This window comes from Alternaria atra (genome assembly GCF_907166805.1).
Source record: "Alternaria atra isolate CS162 genome assembly, contig: 34, whole genome shotgun sequence".
Classification (NCBI taxonomy): Eukaryota; Fungi; Ascomycota; class Dothideomycetes; order Pleosporales; family Pleosporaceae; genus Alternaria; species Alternaria atra.
Genome location: NW_025091333.1, coordinates 1,552,846 through 1,580,201, shown reverse-complemented (window position 1 = coordinate 1,580,201; position 27,356 = coordinate 1,552,846). Strand labels below are relative to the sequence as shown.

The window sequence follows — 27,356 nt, the reverse complement described above, 5'->3', positions numbered from 1 at the left end:
CTGTCTCACTCCGTAATCACAGCAGCCCCCCGACCCAGATTTCCCATTGAGCTGGTAGACATGATCTCGTACCCATTCAGTCGTAACCTGAGGGCAATATCCACAATATAAGCCAGCACTAATACCCAGTTTGGACCTACAACCTGTGGTATAGTCGCAGGCACGCTTCTCAAGGTCAGGAGATCCTGCCTGAAGTTCGGCATGGGGCCTAGCCACGGCGACAGTGACAGCGACAAAAAAAGCGAAGAGGTTGAGCTTCATGGTGGAGTCTTGGAGCTGCATCAGTATCAGTAACAAGAGCCCCAGGATTTAGGCCTCAAACGTACTAGTATTGGCTGTGCTTTGCGTTTCTTAATGGAGGTGAAGAGAGCAGACTGTATTATGGAGGCCTTCACACCTCTTTATACTTTGTCTGCGCCCGCCTTCTGCTCTACAGATCCCACGAGATCTTACATACTGCGACCATTGCCATTGTCATTGCGTAGAATTCAGATCAAATCTCGCATTCAATGCGGAGCTATCAACTAAGTTGCAAGTGCTAATACAGAGCGAGGCAGGGCATTAGACTAGTGAAGCTTAAGACAATATGCTGTGGTAGCCGTAAGAATTAGGGCCACGAGAGACCGTTTTTCTTCTACGACAGCCTATCACAACCCTATTGCGTACCATCGTGACGCTTCATTGCGTAACCTGTGACTGTTAGGGTATTGCCAAAACAAGCTTCAAGAGCTTCAAGAGCTTCAGCAGCTCACATTAGCAGGACTTGTGCCGCTGCAATCAGAAAGGTGAATACCAATACAATCCATTAAACGTCGAGATCTCGTTTGTGTAACGTAAGTGAGTACGTAGTGATGACCTAACCATCTACCAGTGATAGGCTTAATTAAGGTCAGCTGCGAAACTGAGATAACTCGCACCAATAAGAGTAAACGCTAAGGCTTCAGCTAAAAAGCCATCATTCCACAAGTTAACTTAGGGGCCAAATGTAAGGCAGACTTCACGCGCAGAAGAGCGAACTGGTTGAGTAGAAGCTTGTATTCTCTGTTAGTAAGCTGTATGGGACCTTTTTAGTTTACTAGAAAATGCAATAACCACGTTAACAATACATGCATAGACAGCGAGTAGCTAAAGGAGTTAAAAATAGTAAGTGCATCCTATGCTAACCTGTTGTAGTTTCTTCTAGCACTAATGTTACTCAACATTAAATTGTCAGGACGCAGCCCTGCACTACTACGCCATGCAACCAAAAAGGTACGTATAATCAGTGAACTACTGATCATAGTGCAGGATAGTATATATCGTCAGCCAGGGTCTGACATAAATGCCTAGGCTAGAATAGATCGGCGATGTTATGCAAGCAGCAGCATCAGTTGTGGCGAGTCTCTAGCTACTGTAACTTAGCGTTGACCAGCGGATCAAGCTAAGCAGAGGCCACCGCGTCAGTTAATCCGCAGATTAAGCCAAGCAAAAGCAACAGGCAGAAGGCTAAGCTAAAAACTAATTATTTGCCACAAGAAAGCTTTAAATTACTAGTTAACGATGCTATTCTAAGAACATCTATTTTTGTAACCTGTTGTTAAGTTTGTTATGTTAAGGAGCGTCTGTGGTGTTGTAAGGGGTAGTTTCAGGCAATAGTACTTGCTTCACACTACAGAAGATAGTGAGAGATGGCTCTTGTATTACTGCACTAGCTGTTGATGGAAGTTGCAATAATACCTGCTGGTTTCCCCGCAGGTCAAGCGCAGCTTATGAGCAGGAGTGCTGATGCTAACGCTAACGATAAGCGAGGCTTAGCACAACCACAACTGGTTTGCAGGCCAAGTATGAGCCTCCCGTGACAGGTGTCTCGTCACGCAGTGTCTCGCTGCGCAGTGATAGACGTTAGAACTTCGTGTGGAGGAATTTGTCACGGGGTCGGCAGGCAGAGGAGATAGGTGCACGTGATCGGTATATTCACTACGTACGGCTGACGGGACGGGGTCAGGCTAAGACAAGGACGTAGCTCAAGGAGCTTACGACGGGACGCGTTCGCGCAGGAATTTCAGTGTTGCTGAACCCGGGTGCGCTAGTCGCACCCGGATTCTGTGCGGCCAATCGGAGCAGGGCGCCATTCTTGGTGTCCCTTATCAGCCAGCTGTTATGGGCGGAAAGAGGCCTGCTAACGAGTATGCATTTGCTCCTATGTACAGAAGAAGAAGGATAAGGAAAAGAAGAGTAGCGTCCTCCTCGTACGGTATTTATCCTCCGTACACTAATACAAAGATAGATAAGCGGGAAGTTCTTCGGCGTAGCCTCTTGTGGTACTTAGGCGTAGCCCCTTACACCAGCGCCGTGACACACTGCCCGTTAACAGCCTACGCTGTCACTAAATGCAGGTTTATCCTGTATTAGACACTAATTAGTGATAGTTACTTCTATTTCACTTCAATTTCGTTTCAGCTGAGGCTTCCCTGATTTGCTATCAGCTGAGGTCTCTTTAGCTGAGGTTTCCTGTTCATTAGCTGAGGTCTTCTTAGCTGAGGCTGTTTTGCCTTGTACAGCATTCTAACCTTACTGGCTACCCGCCCAACGCGCTAAGGTAGACCAAACCAAACCAGTTTAGCTTAGCACTATTAGGCGGTTCTCATTGTAAGGGGCTGCGCAAAGTATGCCGCTGCCTGGTAACAGGATTGTATTCGATGAAGAAGAGAACCTATCTACGGTGGTGCGATATCTATATACGTTTAGCTTGTCGTGGCATCTTGAAGCTTCTAGAATGCCGAGGAGGCTCCGAAGGTTCACCATAGCATCCGGGCTCTAGCCCGTTACACTCTACCGGTTATGCATGGTAGGGTGCTAAGACTTTCATTCGCAAGCAGGGGTAACTAGACTTTGTTAGAGCCGTATTCAAGGGGAATCCGGTTTTGCTAGCGACTGTATGCATTAGCAGTGACACCTTTATTACAGATGTAATTCTTTGAACATACTTGCCAAGCTATTAATTCCGAGCTGAATACTGATGGCGGTGTGACGCATACATGGGCAAATGGGTTTTTGAAAAAACCGGTTAAGCAGCCGTTAGCATACCAAACTCTGTCTTTACCAATCCGAGAAAATCCTGTTACTAACAGCCTCTGTTTGATTGACTGAAAACGGCTTTGGTACGCTAACTTCTGCTTAACCGGTTTTCCAAAAACCCATTTGCCCATGTATGTGATCGTCGAAACATTCATAACACCCAGGCAGCCACTTAATAGCTTGAATTTTCGCCTCTGCTAACCGATTCTTTAGGTCTCGAAGTAGCTCGTAAAAGGGTATAATAACAATAGTGATGCCGTGGCTTGGGAGACAGGCAGGCGCCATCACAGTCCGCAACAATCAATTCAATCTGGACTCTGTCAGAGACCCACTTACCTATCTCGGTAGGAATTAAACTTGTATAGGAAATTGCTAGGCTTAAAGAGGTAATCAATCAAGTCAATCTGAACCTTCTAACACCCACTTAATTGATTGTTGCGGAGTCTGGGCGCCATAACAAAGAGGCTCTTGCCGCCGCCTGTAGGGAGGACAACAACTAGTGTTGTCTCCTTAGCAAGAATCGCGTGCAACGCAAGCTCTTGCTCAGGGGATTAAAGGTAATTGGACCTTCTCTTGGCACTAACCTCTGGATCAATGCTTGGAGTACTGCCTCCAGTTGTAGGCCTGGGTTGAGGCGACAGGGTTAGCACGAATCAGTACGAAACAGGCGAACCAATGAGAGCCCGAAAAACTGCACTGAGGGCTGGGTGGAGTTGGCCATGTATCTCTAGACCGGTAAGCCTGCTCAATAATACGATCGAAACTCTCCCCCATAATGACCAGAGCCGCCTCAGTAACGGGATTGGGCCCGTACGCTAAGGGCGCCACCTTGGTCATGTCCAGACCATCAAAGTAGCGGGGCCAGTTTGTCATTTCAAGCCAGGAGGAGACCTCCGTCTTTGCGACTGGGCTGCTGTACGTCTGCGCAATGACCTGTTGCTCGAGTTGGCCAGCATGAAGTTGCTCGTTGATGATGGCCCGAAGGAGATCTACCTTGCGCGTCTGAGGTTTGGCCATTAGGTTCTGCAACTTAGGCGGCACATGAACGATAAAAAAAGAGCTTTGGTGGCATGAAATAAAAAAGCGCTGGCAATAGACTTCTTTGAACATTGGCCCTCTGTCTTCTTCTGGTATAGTCGCTGACTTTCCAGGTCGTCCTTTTCTCCGTGCAAGCAGTCGGTGTTTACCGAAGTGCCGCTTCATAGATTCCTGGGACGACTTTGTTTATGAGAGCACGTACTCGCAGCGGGTGCATTGATAGCCGCGAAAGAGTTTTAGATCTAGGAGACTCTCCTAAGGAGAGGCGGGTCTGTGGGCGACGGTCGCGGGATTTCGTGAGTTCTCGGGTCAAGAAGGTCATATTTCTCTTGAAGGTGCTTGGCAAGAGTGATGTCAGGTCTACTTGCTCGAGACTTCGCGGAATCGAGGCCGGCATCGCGGGTTGCCTCGCGTGCGTGATCTTTCTTGATATGGCTGGCAAGATGCAGGGGCGCGACGGCGCAGGCACAGGGTTTGCATACTAGAACTTGGTATTGGGGTAAGAATGTGAACAGATCCATGGTGGGATGGGGAACGGTTTAAAACGCGTAGTATAGGGACGGGATGTGGTCGCCAGTGCGAGATTTATGATGGAGCGAAGAGGTTGGTGCATTGCAATACTAGACACGACTAAGACGCGGTCCTTCCTACGCGTACTCGGGCCTACTATTTGTTGCGTGTTCCGTCACGGCCCTTCTATCACACGGGGCTTCCCAGAACCGAGGCAGGCAGTATGGGACCGAGCTCTTCGCCGATTGGCCCACAAATGGGATGAGGGTTGACCCGAATTAAGCATGTATCTTAGAGCCACCGGTCTAGCGGGTAGGTCCAAGCATGACTCGCTCGAGCTTGAATACACCTACTACGCCGCACTAGACTCCACGCACGCCTGTTTTGGGAGCGGACAGTAGTAGAGGTAGAGACTTATACACAGTCCTGCAGCAGCGTTAAAATTAGCTTAGTTATTAGTGCAGATATACAGAATCTTCTATTGTCATCTCGCAAACGACTTCGAGCTTCTAATGCCTATCTTTGCTAGCCCGCGTAGCAGCTTCGACACTTTGCCTGTGCGTGCACGTGCGCTGCTATCCGCTATTGTAGGAGAAACAGCAAGCTGGTGCTGCTAGTGCGATGCAAGCGCGTCAGTGTAATGCTGTTGACACGCACGCGTGATTGGGTGATCCTTCCCAAGTACAACTTGGTATCCAGCGCATGCTCGTTCATACAGAGCAAGAGATTCGCTGTAGCACTGCTGATGTGCGAGGAGGTGGGCAAGACAGTATATGCTCGCCAGCGTGGATGGATGCTCATGCCCGAGCACCTTCTCCTTCCGCGCCAGCGTCTGCCGGTTCATCGCCTCCGCCTCTTCGTACTTGCCCTGACTGTTGAGCACGTTCGCCAAGTTGTTCATGCTCGTCAGCGTGGATGGATGCTCATGCCCGAGCACCTTCTCCCTCCGCGCCAGCGTCTCTCTGTGCATCGCCTCCGCCTCTTCGTACTTGCCCTGCCTGTTGAGCACGTTCGCCAAGCTGTTCATGCTCGTCAGCGTGGATGGATGCTCATGCCCGAGCACCTTCTCCCTCCGCGCCAGCGTCTCTCTGTGCATCGCCTCCGCCTCTTCGTACTTGCCCTGGCTGTTAAGCACAAACGCCAAGTTGTTCATGCTCGCCAGCGTGTCTGGATGCTCATGCCCGAGCACCTTCTCACTCCGCGCCAGCGTCTCTCTGTGCATCGCCTCCGCCTCTTCGTACTTGCTCTGGATGTTAAGCACGTTCGCCAAGTTGTTCATGCCCGCCAGCGTGGATGGATGCTCATGCCCGAGCACCTTCTCCCTCCGCGTCAGCGTCTGTCTGTGCATCGCCTCTGCCTCTCCATACTTGCCCCCAAGCCGCCTAGCTAGTCCTACCATCCCCATGCTGCTCAGCGTCTCCGCGTTGTCTTCCCCAAGCATTTCACTTCTAACCTCCATCGACATCATCGCCATCTCCTCTGCCTCGCCTGCTCTCCCTCGTTGCCACGCGTACCATGCCGCCTTGTACAGCAACAGCGCCCACTCCTTCAGTGACTCTCTATCCTTCGGCCGCTGTGCCAATGCCGCCTGTGCGTGTGGAAACAGCGCCTGGCACTTCTCCTGGTTCTCGTATTCTCCCGTCGGCAGCTCTGCGCACAGGTTTGAGATGAACTGCTCTCTCCACCTGTCTAGCTGCCCTTCGTTCTCTAGCCACGTGCGCGTCGCTAGCTGCACTAGGCTGTGCATCTCAAACGTGCTCGCGTCTCTCGTGACAGTGACAAACGAGTAGTCTCGCAGGGCCAGCACGTCGTCCTCAAATCCGTCGTCTGCTGTGCTGCTCTGGCGGCGGAGCAGAGCTTCCTGGATCCCCTGTCGGTCGAAGAAGCTCATCAGCGACAGCAGGCCTGCTGCAGACTGTCTTGTGCTCCGTATGTGGTCGAACGAGATCTGCCACGTTATCAGGACAGAGTTGCTGGCTGCTGCATCTCGGCGAAGGTGGCCCGCCTCCCGGTTCAGCAGACTTGTCTTTCTGCTGTCGCTCTGCCGGTACTCGTCGAGGTACTGCCGCACCGAGCATCGCGGCGCTCGTTCTCGAATGTAGGCCGCCGCCTGCACGAGAGCAAGCGGCATGTGATCGAGCGTCGTCGCTAGCTCAGCGATGCTGTCGTCTTCCTCGTCTGCGTCTCTTAGCTTGTTGCGGAGCAGAGCGCGTGCAGCTGCATTGTGCATTGGCTCGATCGGTATGATGTCGATGTCCTCTACGACCTGCATCGCCGCGCGCTTTGTCCGGCTCGTCACCAGGATGGAGCCATGCCTGCTTGAGGGGATGTATCTCGACAGATGCTGCTGGAGAGCGCTGCTGCCGCCGCCGCCATCTGTCGGGGAAAGAACAGCAGCATCGTCCGCGTTGTCCAGCACCAGGAGCCACCGTCCGTTCTTCTCGTCGCGCAGCCAGTCGTGCACCAGCTTGAACACGTCCGCTTGCGGGTCCTTGCGCCCACGAACCTTGACTTGGTCGGCGATCTCGCGGAAGCTCTGCTCGAGTCGCGCTGTGTTGCTGGCGTGCGCCCAGAACACCCACGTGTCCGGCGACTGCTCAGCGGTGCGGTAGCAGTGCTCGATGGCCAGCTGCGACTTGCTGCGCTCACGTTAGATGCGAGCGCCAACCTAAGCTCTTTTGCCGAACCTACCCCACCCCGCCGAGGCCCACCAGCGCAACTCGCGATGCTGGCGCAGCGCATCGTTCGCGGATCTGGTCGAGCAGCGTTCCACGATCTACGAAGTCTAGGTCGCGACGGAACGGCACGAAGCACGAGGGCTGTGGTGGGGTCTCAGGACGTTCTGCGCAGAAGAGCGCCGTCAGCACAGTGTCGGTCAGAGCGCAAGCGGGCGGGCACTTACCAGGAGCGTGGATGTGGGCCTGGATAGAGCCAAAGTTGTATCCGACCTGCAACCCTTGATTTCCTGGGCCCGTGAACGTGGTGGTCACGCTGGGGAAAGCCATTGCGCTGTATGTGACAGCGGCTGGGTTTACGCGTTGTTGTAGGCTTTGCGAAGTGGCACAGCTACCCTACGCATAGGGCTGAGTCGTTGAGGCTGAAGCTCGGCTGTTACAGCTGAACTATCATGGCCAAGTAGCGCGGTCATCATCGCATGCCAAAATAACACGGGCACTAATTCATGTACATCTATCGCGAGATTGTCTTTCGGCAATATGATCGCTTTTATGGTATTTGTTGTCTAATAATGTTACTGTAAGCATAGGGTGGTAGTAGTATAAGGTCACATGTATGAGTGTGTTCTTCTGTGTATGTACAAATGTGTGATCTGAGCTCTTAAGTAGTCGGACGCATTAGTCATGCCTGCAGAGCAGTCATGTGATGTGGTCCTAGGCTTACAGTTACATCAATACATCAATACCAGTGATCGGCATGGAGGGAGATCTGGCCACCTCCACGATTCACCTCCATCTCCATACCGCCATGGAGACTCCATATAATTCTGAACCGACCTGATTAACCTGTTTAGTAGTAGTGAAACAACGTTCGTCGCAACAGGGTGGAGAGAGAATGTCCGTGCGCAGGGTGTTTCAGCAGAGCTTCTAACGTCACTCCATCAATCGTATGCTAGTTCCTATTAACATCATCATCACTATCTCTATTAGTAACCTGTTTTGATATATCCATTGCTACAATATCATCGCAAAGCCCTCAGAATTCTCAACAGACTGCTGGCCGGTCGAGTAAGCGACACAGGAAGCCCTGGGGCAAGTTTCAAAGCAATTCTCTACCATCTTCGTCGCAGCGGACGGATGTTCCTGACGATGACTCTGATAGATTATCAGAGCTCGACTCGGCAGACGTCCATGACCCTGCAGGCCTCCAGTATACCAACGACGACAGTTTAGAGGTCCTACAGGATGTTCCACCCGTATCTCAAACCCCGTTCAACTACTCTTGGGTCCGCTGGGAGGATCCAGGCCTTGACGGGATGGTCCAACCATCCCGTCAGTTCAAGACGCGCGCATGGTGGTGGAAATACGGCGTACCGTTGGAGAAAATCGTGAGCTCGAAGGATGGCAGGGAGAAGAGAGAGACCTACTTTCTGTGTAGGACTTGCCATCTCCACCATCCTAAGGCAAACTGCAAGCTCAATATAACGTACGGCCGTGCTGGGGCTCTTGATCACCTTAAGGCCTTCCATACCAATGCGTTTATGGACAACGATGCCCGCCAAGGTAGTGTAGGAGAAGAGGAAAGCATTTTAGAGATGCTCGATCTCAGTGACCCTATGCAGCAGAGGATTTATAACAAGCTCATGGAGCTGTCTGATCCAGATGGACTCAAAAAGGACATCCTACAGTGGATTATATTTGATAATATCCCGTTTCAAAAGGTCGAGAGTCCCTATTTCCGCGCAGTATTGTCCCGGATTGCACCATTTTCAAAGCAAGACAAGTTTCTATCGGCCCGAACAGTGCGGAGATGCATGCTAAGAAAACTTACTCTCCATAAACAGGATATCCGAAAGCTTCTCCACAACAGTTACGGCAAGATACACCTTGCCTTTGACATCTGGACATCTCAGACAAACCGCGCCTTAAACGGAACAGTCGCTCATTGGGTGGATCAAGATGGCAGGTGTCAAACTGCCGCCAGTGATCGGAATGGTCCGGTATGGTATGGTATGGAGGTCAAACCATACCATATCAGCTGCTTATGTAATAACTGGTATGGTCTTACCGGTAAGACCAGTAATACCGCCAAGACCGCCAAGAATGAGGTTGAAGTTGGAGAAGGAAGAAAGAGAATGTATATACTAGTAGGTATCAACCGTATCGTCGCCATTCTCACTATCCTCGCTATTGCTGTTATCTTCAATTTGGGGCCTTCCATACCAGGCCCGGAGACACTCACACGCCTCTATAATATCTGCCTTCAGCCTACCACGGCGATCGACGATAGTAAGCTTCGCGCTACTAAAAAGACGTTCGCATTCATCCGACATAGGCGAGATCGCAAACATGTTTAGAGCGAAGCGAGCGAGATCTCTTTGGGAGTCGTAGCGAGATAGCCAGTACGCAATAGCCTCATCGCAACCTGCTTCTTCGTCATGAAGCCGGTCAGTAGAGATGTACTGTTCATACAAATCAGTTGTAGAGACTGGAGCGTCTATTCGAATGCGCTTATATTCCCGCTGGCGATCAAATGCTGGGTCAGGATCTCTCTCCTTCCTGGCTGGTGGTGGCAGCATCTTGACAGGGTACCTTCCCTTATACTCTGTCTCCCAGAGATGCTTCACCGCTGATTGTGCGTTGTCAAACCACCTCTTCTTACCTTCAGAAAGCAAAGTTGCAGCGTAGAAGTCTTTGAGAGCGAGTTCAATCTTTTCAAGCTCGAACTAGTGCTGTCCATCAAGCTTAAAGTGCGCAATCCCTAGAGAGCCCTTTCTAGGTACATGACGAGCTGAGAAGAGCTCTAAACGTTCACGAACATTTAATGCACGTGTAATCGAATGAAACTATGAGTTCCAGCGGGTCGAGTTGTTCTGGATAAGCTCAAGCCCGTCGAATTGTGAAAGATCTCCGCCGATAATGATTGTAGCAAACTCCTCACGCCGTTGTGGAGTAAGCCTGATGTATCGCACCAGGTTGTGAAGACGACCCAAACATCCAAACTTCTTCCAGAGCTCTTCCACCTTCGTATAGTCGCCACGTTGATGATGCTTCTCCAGCTTCGCAAGATACTTCTCACAGTTTCGGCCCATGAGGAACGCCTGGCAGCAGAGGTTGATAACATGGCCCAAGCAACGCAGCCGGCGATGGCGACGTTGTTTTGACTTCATCCATGGGCAGATATCCTTGAGTATGAACTCAACAGCGGTATCATTTGACGAGGCATTATCCAGCATGAAGTATCCAATCTGATCTCCGCCAATGTCGTATTCTTTCAGCAATTCAAGGACTACCGATCCAAGATTCTCCCCAGTATGTTCGCCGTATATACGTCGCATACCTAAAGCGGTAACACGTCGCATGCCGGTAGTGTCAATCCACATAGCGACGACGCCTAGGATAGCGTAAGGGTTTGGTGAAGTCCAGAGATCAAAGGAGATGGAGATCCTACTCCGTGAACGGTGTAGGTCCTCCCTAAGCTGTTGCTTCTTCGATATAAATGCATTCATTACCCAGCTCCGGATAGTCCTCGCAGCCTTCGGGAGGTGGTTAAGTAGTGCCGGATTTAAAAAGAGGAGTAGTTCACGAAAGTACTGGTTCTCCAATTGAAAAAAGGCGATATGGCAGTACACAATCCAACGAATTAGAAGCTCTTTAAACTTCTCCACTGACTCCTTCCAGAAAAAGGTGCTGGAAGCAGCCCCATCCTTTTGCTGGTCGATTATAGACTTCCGTACAGAACCCTTTCTCTTCATGCCACTCTGGGGATCAATCCGGTGCTTCTGTTCCAGGTGATTCCGGATCCTAGAAGTGCCATTGATGACAAACAACTCTTGCTTGCTCTTTCCAACCCTGCACTCATGGCAGTAATACACCTCTTTCTTACCGCTATCTCGAATGTATTGGAGTCCATACTTCCAGATGTGTGATGTACCTTGACGGAAATCCTTCTTTGCAATTATTGCACGTTTCACGTACGCGATACCGCCCTGTACGAACTCATCTGGAGGTTCGTGATATTGAATAGGAATGGGTGATAGTATAGGGGTGGGTGATGACGTGGGGATAGGAGATGGTGTAAGATGTAAGAGGCTGAAGCCTTGGTAGTAGTACTTGGCCTGTGGCCTTCGTTATAGCTGGTTGGGATAGGCTGCAACCCTCGGAGCGTTGTCGGGGCTTCATCGGCGCTCCACGGACCCTTAGAAGTTTCTCGAACCTAGCACTACGTGATACATAGACTCAGCGCAAGCGTAGTGTAGCTTCTCTATCGAATTCATTACTGTTATACCTTGCACTTATGGTCAACCCATCGCACCCTTACACTCGGTAATTGGTCTCCCATAAACTGTGCCACCAATCTTGGAACTGTGCCCTGTCTGAATGTCAAATGCGTCGTCCTCGCCGTCCTCATCTTCGTCGCCCTCTACGACTGCCTTTATGACCGCCTTGTCATTGATGTATTTCCGATATATCGCCTTGCCGCTGTGTCTCCACGCCATGATGTTGAGCTTCACGCCTAGCCACCGTATTGACACGCGCTGGATCGCCCGCCGAACCCGGTTGGTATCCCATTTCTCTGGTCCACGCAACGACGGTTCCTCCTCTTTCGTTCCTCTGCCTTGTTCTTCTTCCCTCTCCTCTTCTCTCTCGTCTTCCCTGTCCTCTTCGTCCACGTCCTGTCGCCGAACTTCACTCTCCCCCTCACCCTCATCGCTTTCTCGTCCCCTTTTTCCACGTTGCGGCCGTGCCCACGGCTCCTCCTCCCTTGGCTCCCATATGAATGGGCTGGCTTCCTTTACTGCCTCTTTCCTGACGGCCCCCTCTAACTTCCTCCAAAACGGCATGACCATCCACAAATAATAAAACAACAATTCACCCACCTCACGCGGTAAATACCGGTGGATGATCTTGGCCTTTGCGCTGGCCCCGATGCCTTTGTGGTACATAGTCACGTACACCATCAACCCGTCCTCGATGAACACACCACGGCTCTCGCCATTGGGGCTGTTCATGTACTGGACCGTGACCACTTCCGTTCCACGTGCTGGCAGTCCCCCAGTCATGTGCACCAAAACTAACAAATGCTCTCGGAACGCTTGCATGGCCTTCTCGTACTCTCTCACAGCCCGAGCTCTCCACACCACCCCGCGTCCTTCGGGTACGGATGGGTTGGTGGCTTGGACGTCTACAAATACCTCTTGTAACCTCTTCTCGTGAATCACGCGATGCGCCAACCAACTCTTCCCGTCTATGCCTCCAAAGGTGTTGCGCTTGTCCTGGAAAAAGTTCCACCCAACCTTCATCTCGGCTGGGTTGTCGACGATGCTGTCCCAATGAATTGTTGGCAACGGCGTGGCCCCTTCCGCTAGCCGGCCATCCTCGTCGATGGCTAACAACAGCAACTGCTTTTGCAATTCGAACCGTGCCGTTTCCACCAATCCGTGGATCATCGACCGTAAACCGGGCATCGTGAAGCGGATATGGCCGTATAACAATGTACCGCCCACCCATTCAATCACGCCATCTGCGTTGGTGTTGAACCGGATCTTCATGCCATACGTCCGCAATCGCAACAACCAGTCCATCGGACTGGGCATGCCGCCGTAGCTGGTCAACGTCATGAAACGATTGGCGCTTTCCTTGATCAGTTCAAAATGGCTTACGGCCATTTCATCGGCGTCCTGGCGGGCGTAACCCTCCTTATTCATGATCTCGGTCACGCGGTCTTGACGCGTCTTCACCGCCGTATATAACACCAACATCCGTGCAACGGTAACGATGGCGGAAATAATGGGCGTGTACGCTAACGGGTCCTTCCACCCACGATCGCCATCTACCCCCATTACTGCTGTGGCGCTGACGAGCGCGCTCTTGTACTCGTTGTCTTTCAAATGATGGTCCAACAACGATACCAAAAACCCTAAAACGTGAGCCTCTAACAGCTCTTCCTCCTCTTCCTCTACCTCCTCTTCGCTCTCTGAGTCGTCGTCTCCGCCTTCAATTGGTTGGTGCTGACTTCCGCCTTCGGCTTCTTCCTCGTCCTCGCCTGCGACTTGTTTGATCTTCCACAACCACACAATCTGGCTGGCTGTCAATCGATACGGTGGCCTCCGTCCCCTGACACCCTTTGATCCACCGTCCCCGCTCTCTTTCTCATCCGCCTCTGCTTCCTGTGCTTCTACGGCCTCCGTTTCCTGTGCTTTAACGGCCTCCAACTCATGGGTCCGCCAAATGTAACGGATGATGGACGACCACCAGCCGGCATACTTGGCCATCGTCTTGCCTGTCTGGCGTGCATTGAACGGTTTCTCGTTGGTCTCGCTTCCCATTTCGCGGCGGTTGACGTAGTTCATTGCCGGAAAACCGACAACGCTTGGACGTGAAGCCTGCTGGGCCTTCCAAATCACCGTCTGCACCGCCCAACAAACTTTGCTCAACGCCTTCTCGTTCCTTCTGGGTTTCTGGATCAATTCGAGCAACCATTCGCGGTCTAAGCCGCCCAAATGACGGGCCCAACGAGTCCGGTTCAACCATGCGTGCGTGACATGCCGGTCGTAGTCTGCCTCGATCCGGTCGTTGGCTATCTTGTCGACCTCGTCCAACACGGCGGTGGTCTCTCGGAACACTGCCTTTAGCTGCCGCTGGATTATCCCACTTTCCCCTCTTGCGTCCCCTTCCCCCTCCCTCCTGTCCTGGCAGTTGACTTCAAACAAACGCCCCAACCGTCCTGCGTGCGTAAACTTCTGGCAACATACACCTCCAATCCATATCCTGTTGGTGTCCATGCACGGTCCCTTAGACGTTCGCCCTCTCTTCCGCGGGTTTGTCCAGTTGTGCTTGTTACGGCAATGCAACTGCATGTCTTGCACGGTTCGGCGGATGTAGCCACATGCCGTTGTATCGTTCTCCTTTGCCTCACACTTGAAACCGTCCTGCCATATTCTTAAATGGGGTATGGGTTCGGATCCTGGCTCTGGATACACGACTTCGTCCTCGTTTTCTGCCAAGTCGTTCATTGCCCGCACTGTTTGGGCAACGTCTGTTCGTGTGTTTACGGTTAAATATGCATGCTTGCTGTTTAAATGGGTAGCTACATGGGCCTTAACAACGCCTGTGCCACATTCTTTGCAAACAACAATGCGGCATCTGGGGTTGTGCACGAATATAGTGTTGAACTGATCCATTGTTCTTTGTAGGTGCATCGTATCATTTTCAAGTAGGCTCTATCTACTATCTCAAACGTTTCTCTCTTCCCATCACCTTGCCAACATCTCCTTTTTAATTTTCCTCCGTTGTACTGCCGTTTAATATTGTACCGATATCCCTATGTCTTTTGATTGGATGCGTGCCTGCCATGTAGTTCTGTGCAACGACGATCAAACTCTCGCACGGTCCTGCCTCACCAAAACTGCGCGGACAACGTTGGACGGAGTTTCTGTGCGAACGTGACAATTAAACACTAAATCTAAGCTTGCCAATTGAATGAACGGACACGGCTTAGGGGGTTTACCAGTTTTTTTTGTCAAGTTATCGCTTTTTACGACCTTAACTGATTTCTCTAAGATATGTAAATCAGTACTACCCCTGTCGTTCAAAACGCTCGGACTCCTAGGAAATCCGCAAGACCATTACTGTTCACCCTCTTGATGCTAGGCAAGTACACCAGCAACTCCAGCAACCTCTGTCAAAACTTTGGGGGTGTAAGAGTTATCGTATTGTCAAGGTGAGACCTAAGACTAAGTACTGACGCTAATTAGTCATGCAACATCAGTCACATGATCACTGTCTTCATCGCCCATCTTGACAACCTCAGCAACTTTGGCAGTACAATAGCTAACTACTTCCTCAAACAGCTGCTTTTACCACCAAAAAGAGCCCATCTCACGAACCGTACCGCGCCTCAAGCGCCTCACCTATACTGCCTCAAGCGCTTCACCTATACTGCCTCAACCAGCTCATTGCCCTACTAAGAGCTGGCCATTTGCCACTTCCTCAAACAGCTGCATTTCCCACCAAAAACAGGCTGCTGAGCAAACCGCAGAGTGCCCTGGGCATCTCACTCAACAAGCTCGATTGCCTCTGCCTCAACACCAAAAAATCGTCGCGATAGCTATTTACCAGCTTCAAATCAATCAAAACATCAATCAATCAACCCGTACAAGGCCCTCAAATCAATCAATTCAATCTGCGTCACCGTTATCACCCAATCAAATCAATATATGACCACCAGGTTGATTGGATTGATTGTTCCCAACTCTGCCCAGCTGTGCTCGCATTTCGTGGCACAAGAGCATTACGGCCGGCGTACTGCGCACCAAACTGCGTGTGAACAGCTTCTTATCAAAGTCGCCCTACGCATGTAATACTTGAAAAAGCTCCGCTGAAGCATAAAACCCGAATGGCGTATTTCACCAATCAAGACTCGGGACACCTCACTTACTTCAGCATGAGTAGTAGTAGTAGTAGTAGTAGTAGTAGTAGCAGTAGGTTCTATTTCTGTGTTATCTCAATCTTACAGTCTCGTTTGATTATGAACACAATACTATAAGCTGCTATGTAGCGACATTTTGGCTTGGAGGAAAAGGAAAAGCTTCTTCGGCTCTAACAACCTCTGCCCCGCAATCACTCTCTCTCCCTCTGCCTATCGACACTCGCAGCCATTGCTCTCAAACTTGCAGCTTCTGCTAAGGTTCGCAAATGGAGTTTAACCCCAAGCTTCCGATGAATTGCGTGTATCAACTGAACAAGGAGCAAAGAATTTCCGCCCACCGAAAAGAAAGAGGAGTCTGGGCTAATATGCACCATTTGCGCGGCTGCTCCAATGACATCGATCCATATGGCGCGAAGACTTGCCTCTGTTCCCGAAGCTTCAGCCTTGGTTTCGGCTTGCGGAGAGATTGTGGGCAGTGGTAGCCCCTCGAGAACAGCGGTGTTGAGTTTTCCATTGTGAGTGATTGGCAAACGCTCCAACGGAACGATGGCCGATGGGATCATATACTGTGGGAGTGCGAGTCTTTGGAGAAGGGCTACAAGCTGATGTTGTTCGAGGTGTCTCCGAGCTTTGAAGACGACATAGCAAACGAGGAACTGTGGATCGCCGCAAACAACTATTGCTGCATCAGCTAAGTCATCCGGCGCTGCTCCTATGATGGCGCCGGTGACCTCTCTGAGATCAATGCGCAAGCCTCGGAGCTTGATCATTGTGTTGTTAGAAACACAGCGGCCCAGGAATTCGATCGATCCGTCTTCATGCAGGATGCCCCAATCTCCAGACTTGTACATGGTGTCGAACCCTTGTTCCAGATATTCTGCGCTCGCGGATGGGTTCTTCACACGTTTACCGTCATCCAGTCCAGCGTCAAGATAGCCGTTGAAGACGCCACCGCCAGCGATACAGATTTCCCCGGGCATGCCCAAAGGTAGAAGGTCTCCGTGGCCTTCACTGATTATGTAAACAGACGTGTTTGGGAGGACGTAGCCAATGGACCCGGGTCGATAGTCGTCGGCGTCACTGGAATATCCTTTGCGGACCTGAATATCCTGACTGGTCACCACAAAAGCTTCAGCTGGCCCATAAGCATTGGTCACCATTAGGCGGGGCAGTTTTAGCTCTCGTATGGCCTCAACGAGCCGCTCAGGCAAGGCTTCTCCAGCCACATGGCAGAAGCGCCAAGAGTGGCATCGCCGCAAGACGTCTGGGGCATAGCTCAACAACAAGCTGTACTCGGAAGGAGTGCAGAAAGTGTATTCGATGTTCTCGTTGAGAATGAGTTCAGAAAGCACATCAGGGTCCCCTCTCGCTTCAGCAGGAGTAACGACTAGTGTTCCACCATTGGTGAAGGCGTTGAAGATTTGCCCAAAGGCCAGGTCAAAACCGATGGATGTCTGCTGCAATACTGTGACCTGCCCGAGACCGTATGCCTTGCTCGTGTGAGCAGCGTAGTTCATCATGCCTCTTTGGTGCAGCTTGATACCCTTGGGAACTCCGGTAGAACCACTTGTGAACAGTATGTAACTGACCGATCCAGGGTCAGAAACAGCGCGCTTGGGGTATTGCTCATGCTGGGGTTGTGACTGGGCGATCTCGCTTATGTTTAGCGATCTATGTTTGTCGTGATGCTGAATCACACTGCCTGCAGTAGCGGTGTGAAACACTAGGAGATCCGGCTGAACCGCATTCATGATATCGTTTCTCCTAGAAGCTGGCACGCTGACGTCCAGTGGAATTAAAATAGCCCCGATGTGGAAGACAGCCAACATTGTTCCATAAAGATCAATGCTCGGCTCGCATAGAACTGCAACCCGGGATCCAATCGTGATGTTTGCTTCGAGTAGAACGCTGGCGTAGGTCCCGACCAACCGCTTCAATTGACTATATGTGACGGCCCGGTCGCCATCTTTAACGGCAATAGAATCGGGAAAGCTGCCAACAACCTGCTCGAACCTTTCAGGCAACGACTGGGGCCACGAGTGACTGACATCAGCACCATGAGCGACTGTTTTAGCTTTGTGCAGCTGAGATTCGCTGAAGATTGCGACGTCCTTGATCCGGACGGAGGGGTTTGAGACCAGAGATTCGATGGCATTGAATAAGATGTCGGCAATGAACTCTGCAGCTGCAGGGTTGTAAAAGTCATCGCTGCACCTGATCTCAAAAATATGGCCGTCAGAGGGAGAATCCAGGACGCTGAGGGTCAAGTCCTGTAGAGTTGTGTAGACTGCACTTCCTGACTCCACAGTAGAGTCTCCGACAGAGCTTGCGAAGTTCTCACCGACTCTATAGTCATACGCAACTTGAACAAGAGGAATACCGCCCTCACTGCCCTCTACCTTGTTCTGCTCCGAGATTACAGCAAATGGTACCTTGTGGTTATCCAGGCTGTTCAAAACAATCTCGAAGGTGTCCTGAAGAACCTTTGGAAAATTCTCACCCCAAGTTCCCTTGAACCGGAGGGGAAGCATGTTGGCCATATGGCCGACTGTGGCTCCGAATTTGCTTGTTGGATCGCGACCATGGGACACAACACCAATGCAGATGTCGTCGATGCCCAGCAGGCGGCAGAGAGCAACTCGCAGGACGGCCAAGTAGAAGGGCATGAGACGGACGCCGTGAGCCTCACTAATTTGCGTCACACGCTGGACCAGCTCGGCACTGAGCTCTCTTTCGATGAGGTGGTACCCGTAAGACCGACGGGTCTGTCTGGTCTTGACCTTTGCCATCGGTAGCAAGGGCATAGCTTCCGGAATGGGGTTCAATAAGCGGTTCCAGTAGTCAATGCTCGCGTTGAGACGACCTGCCTCAAGGTCTCTAATTTGCTGACGAGCATAGTCCATGTACGAGGGAGAGTCCGTTGGTAGGGGTTGAGATTGATATGCGAGGTTGATATCAGCGAAAATGAACCCGATTGAGGCAGGATCGAGAACGATATTGTGGTACCCCATGACGAGAGTGTGCAAGTGTGCATCGTGACTGACCAGAGTGGCTCGAAGGGTATCTCCTGTGGCAATGGAGTACTCGTGTTTTGCAATCTGGTCGAATATGGTCTTAACGTCCGCATCTGCCGTCTCCTTGGTCGACTGCAAGCAATACAGTCGGGGGGTCGCATTCTTCTTAACGTGCTGCATAACCTGAGAGCTTCCAGGAGTTGCCAAGAAACATGTTCGCAACACTTCATGATGATCCATGACTTGGTTGAATGCCTGAGAGAACCTTTCTACGTCTAAGCAGCCCTTGATCTTCAATGTTCCAGTAATGTTGAAAGATGCCGGATTATCAGAGGACGCGCTGAGGTAGACAAAACCAGCCTGAGAATGTGACAGGTTTTCGGATTTTACGAATGACAGTTCCTGTTCCAGTCCTTGGGTGGATATGTCCGGGAAAGCCTCAGAGGAAGCTATCGATGATCCTGTATCTCTCGCATCCTGTACTCCATTAGGGCCATTCTTTCCAGCTGAAGTTTTCTGCTCCGTCGGTGCTGCTTGGGGAACTGACGTCTTGTCTGGATGCGTAGCTTGCACTGTCGAGATCTCCTCCTTGGCTTTGCTTTCTTTTGGTGGTCTCTTAGCCATATATTGCTCGGCTGTTGTACGAAGAATAGACGAGAGAGAGTCTCGACCGAGGATCTTGAGCATTGAGATATCAGCTCCAAACTTTTCTCGCAACCATTTCCGAATCTCAATGGCGTTGATAGAATCCAATCCGAGATGCGACATGGGCTCATCTGGATGAATTGAATGAAGCGAGACATGGATCATCGACTCGATTTTCTTGGACAATAGCTCGGTGATCGGTGGGATTGCCTCATCAATGGTGGCAGCCTCTTCCAGGTCCTGTTGCCACTGTGGCCCCGAGGCAGCCCCCTCCTGTGCATGCCCCGTTTGGGAGGTGTTGGAGACTCGAACCATGTGAGAGAAGAGGGGCAACTCGGTCCATCGTGGGCGAGGTTGTCCTTGGTCAAGGAACATCTCAAAACCCATGATGACCTCACCGGTTGAGGTGCTTGGGTGGCCTTGAGCAATTCCTTGAAGGAAAACATGGTGAAAGTCCGACTCGGATAGAGCGGTCGTGAGGTCGACGCGGAGCCATTCCTCAATATTTGAACCGGTATCTCGATCTGAACGGGCAACATATCCGACGTCCACAAGCATTCCGAAGTTGAGAATGGAGGCTGCGAGCCCGCGGCGTCTTCTCTTCTCAACCAAGCTCATCATGAAAGCGTTGCCCGCATGGTAGATAGGCTGTCCGGCGTTGCCACATACTGTAGCTAAAGAACCGAAGCTAATGAAGAAATCTAGATTGGTGTTCTTGAATTCATCATCCAGATGGACCGTACCATAGATCTTGGGTTTCATCTGCTTGGCGATACTCTCAGCGGACAGATTCGCGAAGATGCCCGGTTCCAGCACGAGAGCTGCGTTCGCTACACCACCTATTTCAGGCATTGTGCGGCGAAGCATGGCGACCGTCTCTCGAACCTGTGAACGGACGGTAACATCCAGCTTCACCACTCGAATATCGACACCGACATTCTGGAGATCATGAATCCAGTTTTGACCGCCTTTGGGATTTCGACTGGATAGGACGATGTGGCGAACACCACCGCGAACCAGGAATGATACCAGAGATTGACCGAGTTCACTCGCCATACCGACCAGGAAGTATGTTTTAACAGGTGACAACAGTGTGCTTGGCTCGAGACCGCGGAGTATCGCCGTTACTGGGCCGTCTCGCTTCCAATCTGTCACATAAGACAAGCGAACCGGATTAGGGGAAAGATGCTCGGATACCTGATGGATTTTGAGAACCTCAGGGTTTGACCCAAACACCACGCGCTCTTTATACGTCAAGTAAGACCCGATAGCCTCTTCGACGGACTTTTGTGATAGAGTGCTGACGTGGAATCTCTGTACGGAGAGGCCAGCAGGTAGCCACGGAGAAATTGCATCGGTATCCCTCTTAGAAAAACCGCAGACCGCAACTGTGTCGCGGGGAATCTTTCGCTGGAATATGCGTGCACTACTCTGAGGATGAATGTAAACGACATCGGCAACCCCATTTTGTCGGTCTTTGCTGGAAGTCGTGACAAACAGGACTTTGCGACCTGCATCCGCCGCCAACAAGCGTATGGCACCAGATAGCTGATCAGACACGCCGCACACGAGAGTTGTGCCGTGCGACGACATCTGAGCGACCATAACCGATGCAATCATGAAGTTTGCCACTTTTGTGAGAACTACTGCATCCATGTCCAGTATATCCAGAGAATTGGAGGAAAAGTCCTTGTGAATACGTGCAATGGATGACTCGGTAGCTGATAACGTCAACACAGCTGCCGAGTCGCTAGCCTGAGTGTTCACTATGCCGTAGCAGAGGAAGCAAGGGGATTCGTCTTCGTCATTGAGAGCTACCGACAGCTCAACTTGGACCGGCAAGTGGTCGTCGGGAAGGTCAAGAGCACGGCTGCAAGCAATAATCGAATCTCCAGAAACGACGTCTCTGGAGATCTCGATTGGCTCTGTAGGCTCAACGAGTTTGGGGAAGCGACGACGTTTTGCGTTATAGACCTCGTTGGATATGTCATCGGCCAGAACCCGCGGCACCAGCATTTGGGAATTCTTGATGACGACCTCTGGCTCCCCATACCAAAGGAGCCCATCGATAGCGCCAGGAGAGGACGAATATACAAGACGGAGGAACTGAGTCAACACTGTTTGTATGTTCCACGGTTCTTCCCCGTCGAAGTCTAGATAGTGAACCGTTGTATCGAGGATTTCACGTCGCACCCCGCGTCCGATGCCAACCATGATATTGGAATATGGGTCCTCGACAAGCCGGTTCGATGTGACCCACAAGACATTCCGAGAGACTGCCAATACTCGGTTGAGGTTCTCTAGCTCTTTTGGTGAGGGTGGAGACGAGAAGAGTGCCTTGTCGAGGTCGCCAAAGTTAATGACAGAAGCTCCTGGTGGGATTCGAGACGAATCGACCTGACTCCAACGGCTATATGTCTGTATCTCTGTGGCCCATCCGCGAAGCATTCTCTCTGATTGTCGGATGAGTTGAGAGACTTTGCTCGTTTCACCACCAATGAGGACAACAGCAGTTGGTGTGATCACATCAATGGACATGAGCGGGTCCCGCAGGACGCTCAACCGATCATCCGTAGCTTGGGAAGCGAAAACGGAGAATCCGTGAATATTGACATGGTCGATGTCGTGGAGGGTATAGTCAATGCCCGAAAATCCATGTCGTTCGAGAATCTTATCCCATTCGCCGGTGGTGATGACTGGGCTTGCTGCTGCTCTGTCACTGACACCAGTCCACCATGACTGCAAGCCTCCCACCATGGCAGTTGGCCTAAGTGACGATCCCGTGAGTTCTATCGTAATCAAGAAACCTGCTGGACGCAGTAACCTTCGCAAGTTCTGCACAGTGCTTGATAGGTCCCGGCTCCCTCGTAGAACATCGGTCACGATGATAACATCATATGATGCTGCCTTCAATCCTTGCGAAGTAATATCAGTCTGGACATCAAAGACCTTGAAATTCAGATTTTCCGAATTGGCTGGGATGATGCTGTTCTTCAGGCGCTCAACAACATTCTCCGAAGCAGCGGTGCAGGTATACTGTCCGTAAGCGTCACCAACAGCATCAAGAATGGCAGAAGTGGTGTTCCTGACGCCAGCACTGATCTCGAGAATATTGGTTCTCGGGAACTTGTGACTGATTTGAAGTACGAGCTGAGCGACGTAGTCATCGCATGCAGTGGCGCTGCTACTGTCGTTGTAAAAGGAATGAGGCAGGCTTCCGATGGCATATTCGTGAGAGCCCGTTCCGTTCAGCAGGGAGCGATTGTACTCTCCACTGGACGCCAACATGGCCATATCGACGTCGTCCGGATACAGGTCAAGCAAGTTTTGGATGATGTCGGGTGTATCATCCAGCCACTCCTTGATCAACACAGGATGGTCAGTTTCGCGGAGCTGTGCAACAGACGCATCTATAAATCGTTTCAGGTCCTCATGATGAGGTTCCAGAACGCTCGGGTCTCTTGCTTCGATCAATCGCCCAAGTGACTGAAGTTGAAAAAGTGCGACACGTTCGTATTCCTCGGGGCTATACTTGGACGACTTGCCACAGACCGTTGTAGCTGGTGATACAGCAAGGCCATATGCGGTTTCAGGGCCCCAAATCGTCTTCGCGAATACGTTGCGGTCTTCAGATGGCTGTGGCTCAGAGATTGCCTTGAATCTGATGCCTTCCAGCTGGACCCCTCCAAAATCATCGTGAGCTCCCGACTCAACTGGGCGCACGTTAATATCGGCTTCTGTGAGCTTGCCTAGCTCGGGGGTTGTCATGTAGGCTTCGATCTCAATACCGGTGGATCCATCGAGAGACTGAAAGTTCAGGTTGGGGTGAATAAGGACTCGTCTAACCCCCACAGGGAGGTAGGAACTCGCCATGGATCTCTCAGCGGTAGAGACAAATGTTGCCAGCCCTGCTTGGAGGGCAACGTCGAGGATGGCAGGATGCAAAGTACAGGAGACGTTGAGGTCTTCTTTTGGCCACGAGGCAACTGCTTTGGCATGGCCCCAGCACCTGTTTAAAGAGGAAAGGGCACGGAAAGGACCATCATACCCAAAGCCTATCTCCGACGCCGCATGGTAGAACCGATCGACATTGAACGGAGTAAGCTCCACCTCAGAGATGATGGTAGGTACAATGTCTTCTGGCTTTTGTTCGCCCAGGTGAATCAGCAAACGGCCGTGGCAAGTTTTGTCAGCCTCACGACCATCGGCGTAGTTATAGCAAGTAAACTCTGCTTCCAAGACGGAGCCTTCCTCGACCTTCTGGGGTGGGACGCGGCTGCGGATTGTGAACATAACCTCGGTCCCATCTCCCTCGCCAATGACCAAAGCAGTGGGGATCGCCATGTCGTGAATTTCGATGAGTCTGAGTGGGCGGCCTGCGACAAAAGCCTTTGCGGCGTCCACTGCCAGACTGATGTAACCGGTCGCTGGGAATAAAACCTGGCCCTGAAAGACGTGTCCTTTGACCCAGGGCATCTCATTGAGATTGAAGAAGTTGCGCCAAACATGCTCATACTGAGCATCATTCCAGAGGCGACCAAGGAGATCATGAGGAGGTTGTTTGCCAAGCCGGTAGTTCTGGCCCATTCGTGATTCGCGCCAATGGACCTGTGTATGATCCCAGACGTATGAGGGTAAGTTTTTGAGCACCTGTGTTTGTGCTTCAAGTTCAAAGCTATTGCGCCAGCCCTCAAAATTGATCGCGGAGGGGGCGCTGATCCACAGGTCTTCGATCATGCCCGCAAAGGTCTCAATAGCATCATTTCCTCGGCTTAAGCAGCCGATATATTGAGGGGAGTAATCAATTGCTTGCTTGAGTGTCTGAGTGACAGGACCCTTGAGTGCAGGATGGGGGCCAATCTCCATTGCGAAGGTGAACTTTGAGGGAGCGACCTGAACAGCAATGCTAACAGCCTGGGAAAACAAAACTGGTTGCACCATATTGTCCAGCCAGTATTGAGACTCCAGTCCAGAATCAAATGGTCTGTCGAGAAGATTGGTGTTGGCCCTGACGCTGGAGTACCATTGGCACTCTTGGCCGGTAGGAGGCGTTCGGATGCGAACGTTGAGTTTCTTGAGGTGACTCAAGTAAGCATCAGCGCAGGCGAGCATGTGATGTGAATGATATGCAACGTCAACTTGAAGTGACCGAGCCTGTACGTTGATTTCGGCCAGGTGTTCCTTCATCTTTGCGAGTGCGTCTCTGTCCCCAGATAGCGTTACACTGGAAGGAGAGTTGCTGGCTGCTACTGTGATACGACCCTTAAATTGTGGTTCAGAACAGAGCTTAGATACGGCATCAAACGACATAGCTGCCGCCATCATGCTTCCAGGCTCTCGAGCTGCTCCACGGGCAAGGTGAGCAACGTAGCCTCTGTAATAAGAGATGCCCATTGCGTCTCTCCTGGTCAACAGACCCGCTGCGTATGCTGCGCCAATTTCTCCAGAGGAATGGCCAACAACGGTAGAGAACGTAATCCCACAAGCTCGCAAAAGATCAACGAGACCAATCTGGATTGCCGTGCATAGTGGTTGTGAGAATTGAGCTTCTGAAACACGTGATTTTGTGGAATTGGCGAGGAGCTCTTCGCTGAGTGACCACGAAGGTGGTTCGGGTATACTCCTAAGAGCTTCTTCGCACTCCCTAATGGAGCTCCTGAATAGTTTGCAGTGCTCTAGTAATGCGCAACCCATTTGTGCTGTTTGTGCTCCCTACGTGAACTACAGTTAGCGCCTACATCTATCACAGAAGGACAGCCACGCATTATCAACGATGAGAGGGATCTTCTTTTTCGTAGTTATCCCCGGAGATGACTGTTCAGAGGGTCTAGGTTGCATGAATTGGGGGGTGAATGAACAACGTACCTGACCGGTAAAGATACCCAAAATCTGAACAGACTTGGAAGTGAGCCCAGCTGGCCTGGTTATCGAAGTACCCATAGTGTTGATCTTGTCCTCGAGCTTTTGAACAAGGTCGTTCAGTTCTGAAGCCGTTGGAATGGTGACCCGGTACGGAAATACTGTCCTCTTAGAATGTAAGGTGCTGCTAAGAGCGTCAAGGTCCACGGAAGGATTCTCCCGCAGATAGTTCAACAACAGCTTGAGCCAGCTGACCAATGAGTCCGAACTTCTGGCTGAGAACACGAACGGCCCAATGTATCTCTCTTCTGTCAGAGATTGATGCATGTCGTCACTCGCAGCAACTTCTGAGAAAGATGAAGCAGAAGTCGAAGACATCGTGCCCATTTGAGCTTGAGAAGGGTCGTAATTTTCCAAAATGACGTGTGCGTTTGTTCCGCCGAACCCAAAGCTGTTGACACTGGCTCGGCGAGGTCCGACATTCGTCTCTGGCCAAGGCATGAGGGTGGTAGGTACCTCCAAGTTCCTGTAAAAAGGCTCAACTTTTGGATTGAGATTATTGAAGTGCATGTTGGGCGGGATTGCTTCATTCTGGATAGCGAGTGAGGCTTTGAGAATTCCAGCCAGTCCAGCACAGCCCTCAAGATGGCCAATCACCGTCTTGATAGAGCCGCAGTACAACACTTCGTCATTACTCTGCGTACCATCCAGCGGGAAGAACACGTCTCGAATCGCTTGGGACTCAACGGGGTCTCCGGCCTGGGTACCGGTACCGTGGCACTCGAAATACTGGCATCGATCTTTGAGAGGATCCAAGCCCGCATTCAGGTAGGTTTGCTTGATCAAGGCAGCTTGTGCGATAGGAGATGGCATTGTGATTCCATTGGTCGCTCCATCGGAATTCACCAAGCTTCCTCGAATGACACACTCGATGTGATCACCATCGCGAATCGCTTGGGACAGCGTCTTCAACACCACAGCGGCACAACCCTCTCCGCGAGCGTAACCACTACCATCCTTATCCCACATACGGCAGCGGGAATCCGGAGAGAGCAAATGCATCGATGATTCTCCGATGTAGTAGAACGAGTCCATAAGTAAGTTGCTTCCAGCCACGACGGCCTGGGTGGCTTCCCCATTCTGGAGACCTTGAGCGGCAAGATGAAGGGCGACCAGTGAACTCGAACAAGCTGTATCGAGAGTCAGAGAAGCTCCCCGGAGGTTGAAAGCGTAAGAAACGCGGTTGGATAGGATGGCTCGAGATACACCGGTGGCAGAATGGCTCCCAAGCGTGTCAGGATCTCGGCCCTGAATAATGATGTAATCGTCTGTCATCGTGCCAACGTGAACTGAAGTGTCCGAACCAGATACGTCGTCAAGAGACCACCCTGCTGACTCGAATGCCTCGTAGACAGTCTCTAACAGGAGCCTCTGCTGAGGGTCCATGTCAGCTGCCTCCTTTGGATTGATGCGAAAGAAGGCAGCATCGAAATGGCGAACGTCTTCTTCAAGCAGGTATGACTTGTGTTCAACGTTCATACGACCATGCATGTCGCCATTCTCGTTGTAGAAGTTGGCCGTGTTCAGCCTTTCGGGGGGAAATTCTTTCAAGACGTCCCTCGGGGCCTTCAACAGATCCCAAAGTTTGGACGTAGAACTCGCTGCACCAGGAAACCGGCAAGCTGTACCCACAATAGCTACTGGCTCATACATGTTGTACAGAACTGGGAGTCTAGTGGAAAAGAGCAGAGTGCTTGGAATTGGTGACCGGCACTATATAAAACATAAATGATGGTCAGTAGTCGAAATCGGCGGCTCAGTTGCATGTGGTCACTGCGATGTGATAGCTTCTCTATTGTCACACTCTTGCACATCTGTCTTGATCAAAATTATCGGTCATGTTACGGAGAAATACAAGCCGTTGCATAATCTACATAGAGTTAGCAATTGTGCTCGGTCACCGATGTCTGATGCCGTGTTCAGCCCACGTAATCGCGCCTTATGCAGACGCATAGTTAAGGCTCAGTCAGTGACAAACGCCTTCCTTTTTGGGCTGTACAGCTTACAGCAAGCATCCTGATCTGGCTATACCCATGACACAAAGTAAGCGAAGGCTCAATCCACATC

The 27,356-nt window shown here is 51.2% G+C and overlaps 1 protein-coding gene across 1 annotated transcript; it reads right to left on the bottom strand.

The window, feature by feature from the left end:
- Positions 1-257: 257 nt before the first annotated feature.
- ALTATR162_LOCUS10941 (uncharacterized protein) lies at positions 258-26,942 on the bottom strand (the record flags this gene model as incomplete). Its single annotated transcript, XM_043318581.1, has 6 exons — positions 258-269; positions 327-399; positions 3,791-4,059; positions 12,476-13,921; positions 16,050-25,082; positions 25,236-26,942. The coding sequence occupies 6 exons, from the start codon at positions 26,940-26,942 to the stop codon at positions 258-260; spliced, it is 12,540 nt and encodes a 4,179-aa protein (XP_043174516.1).
- Positions 26,943-27,356: the final 414 nt, after the last annotated feature.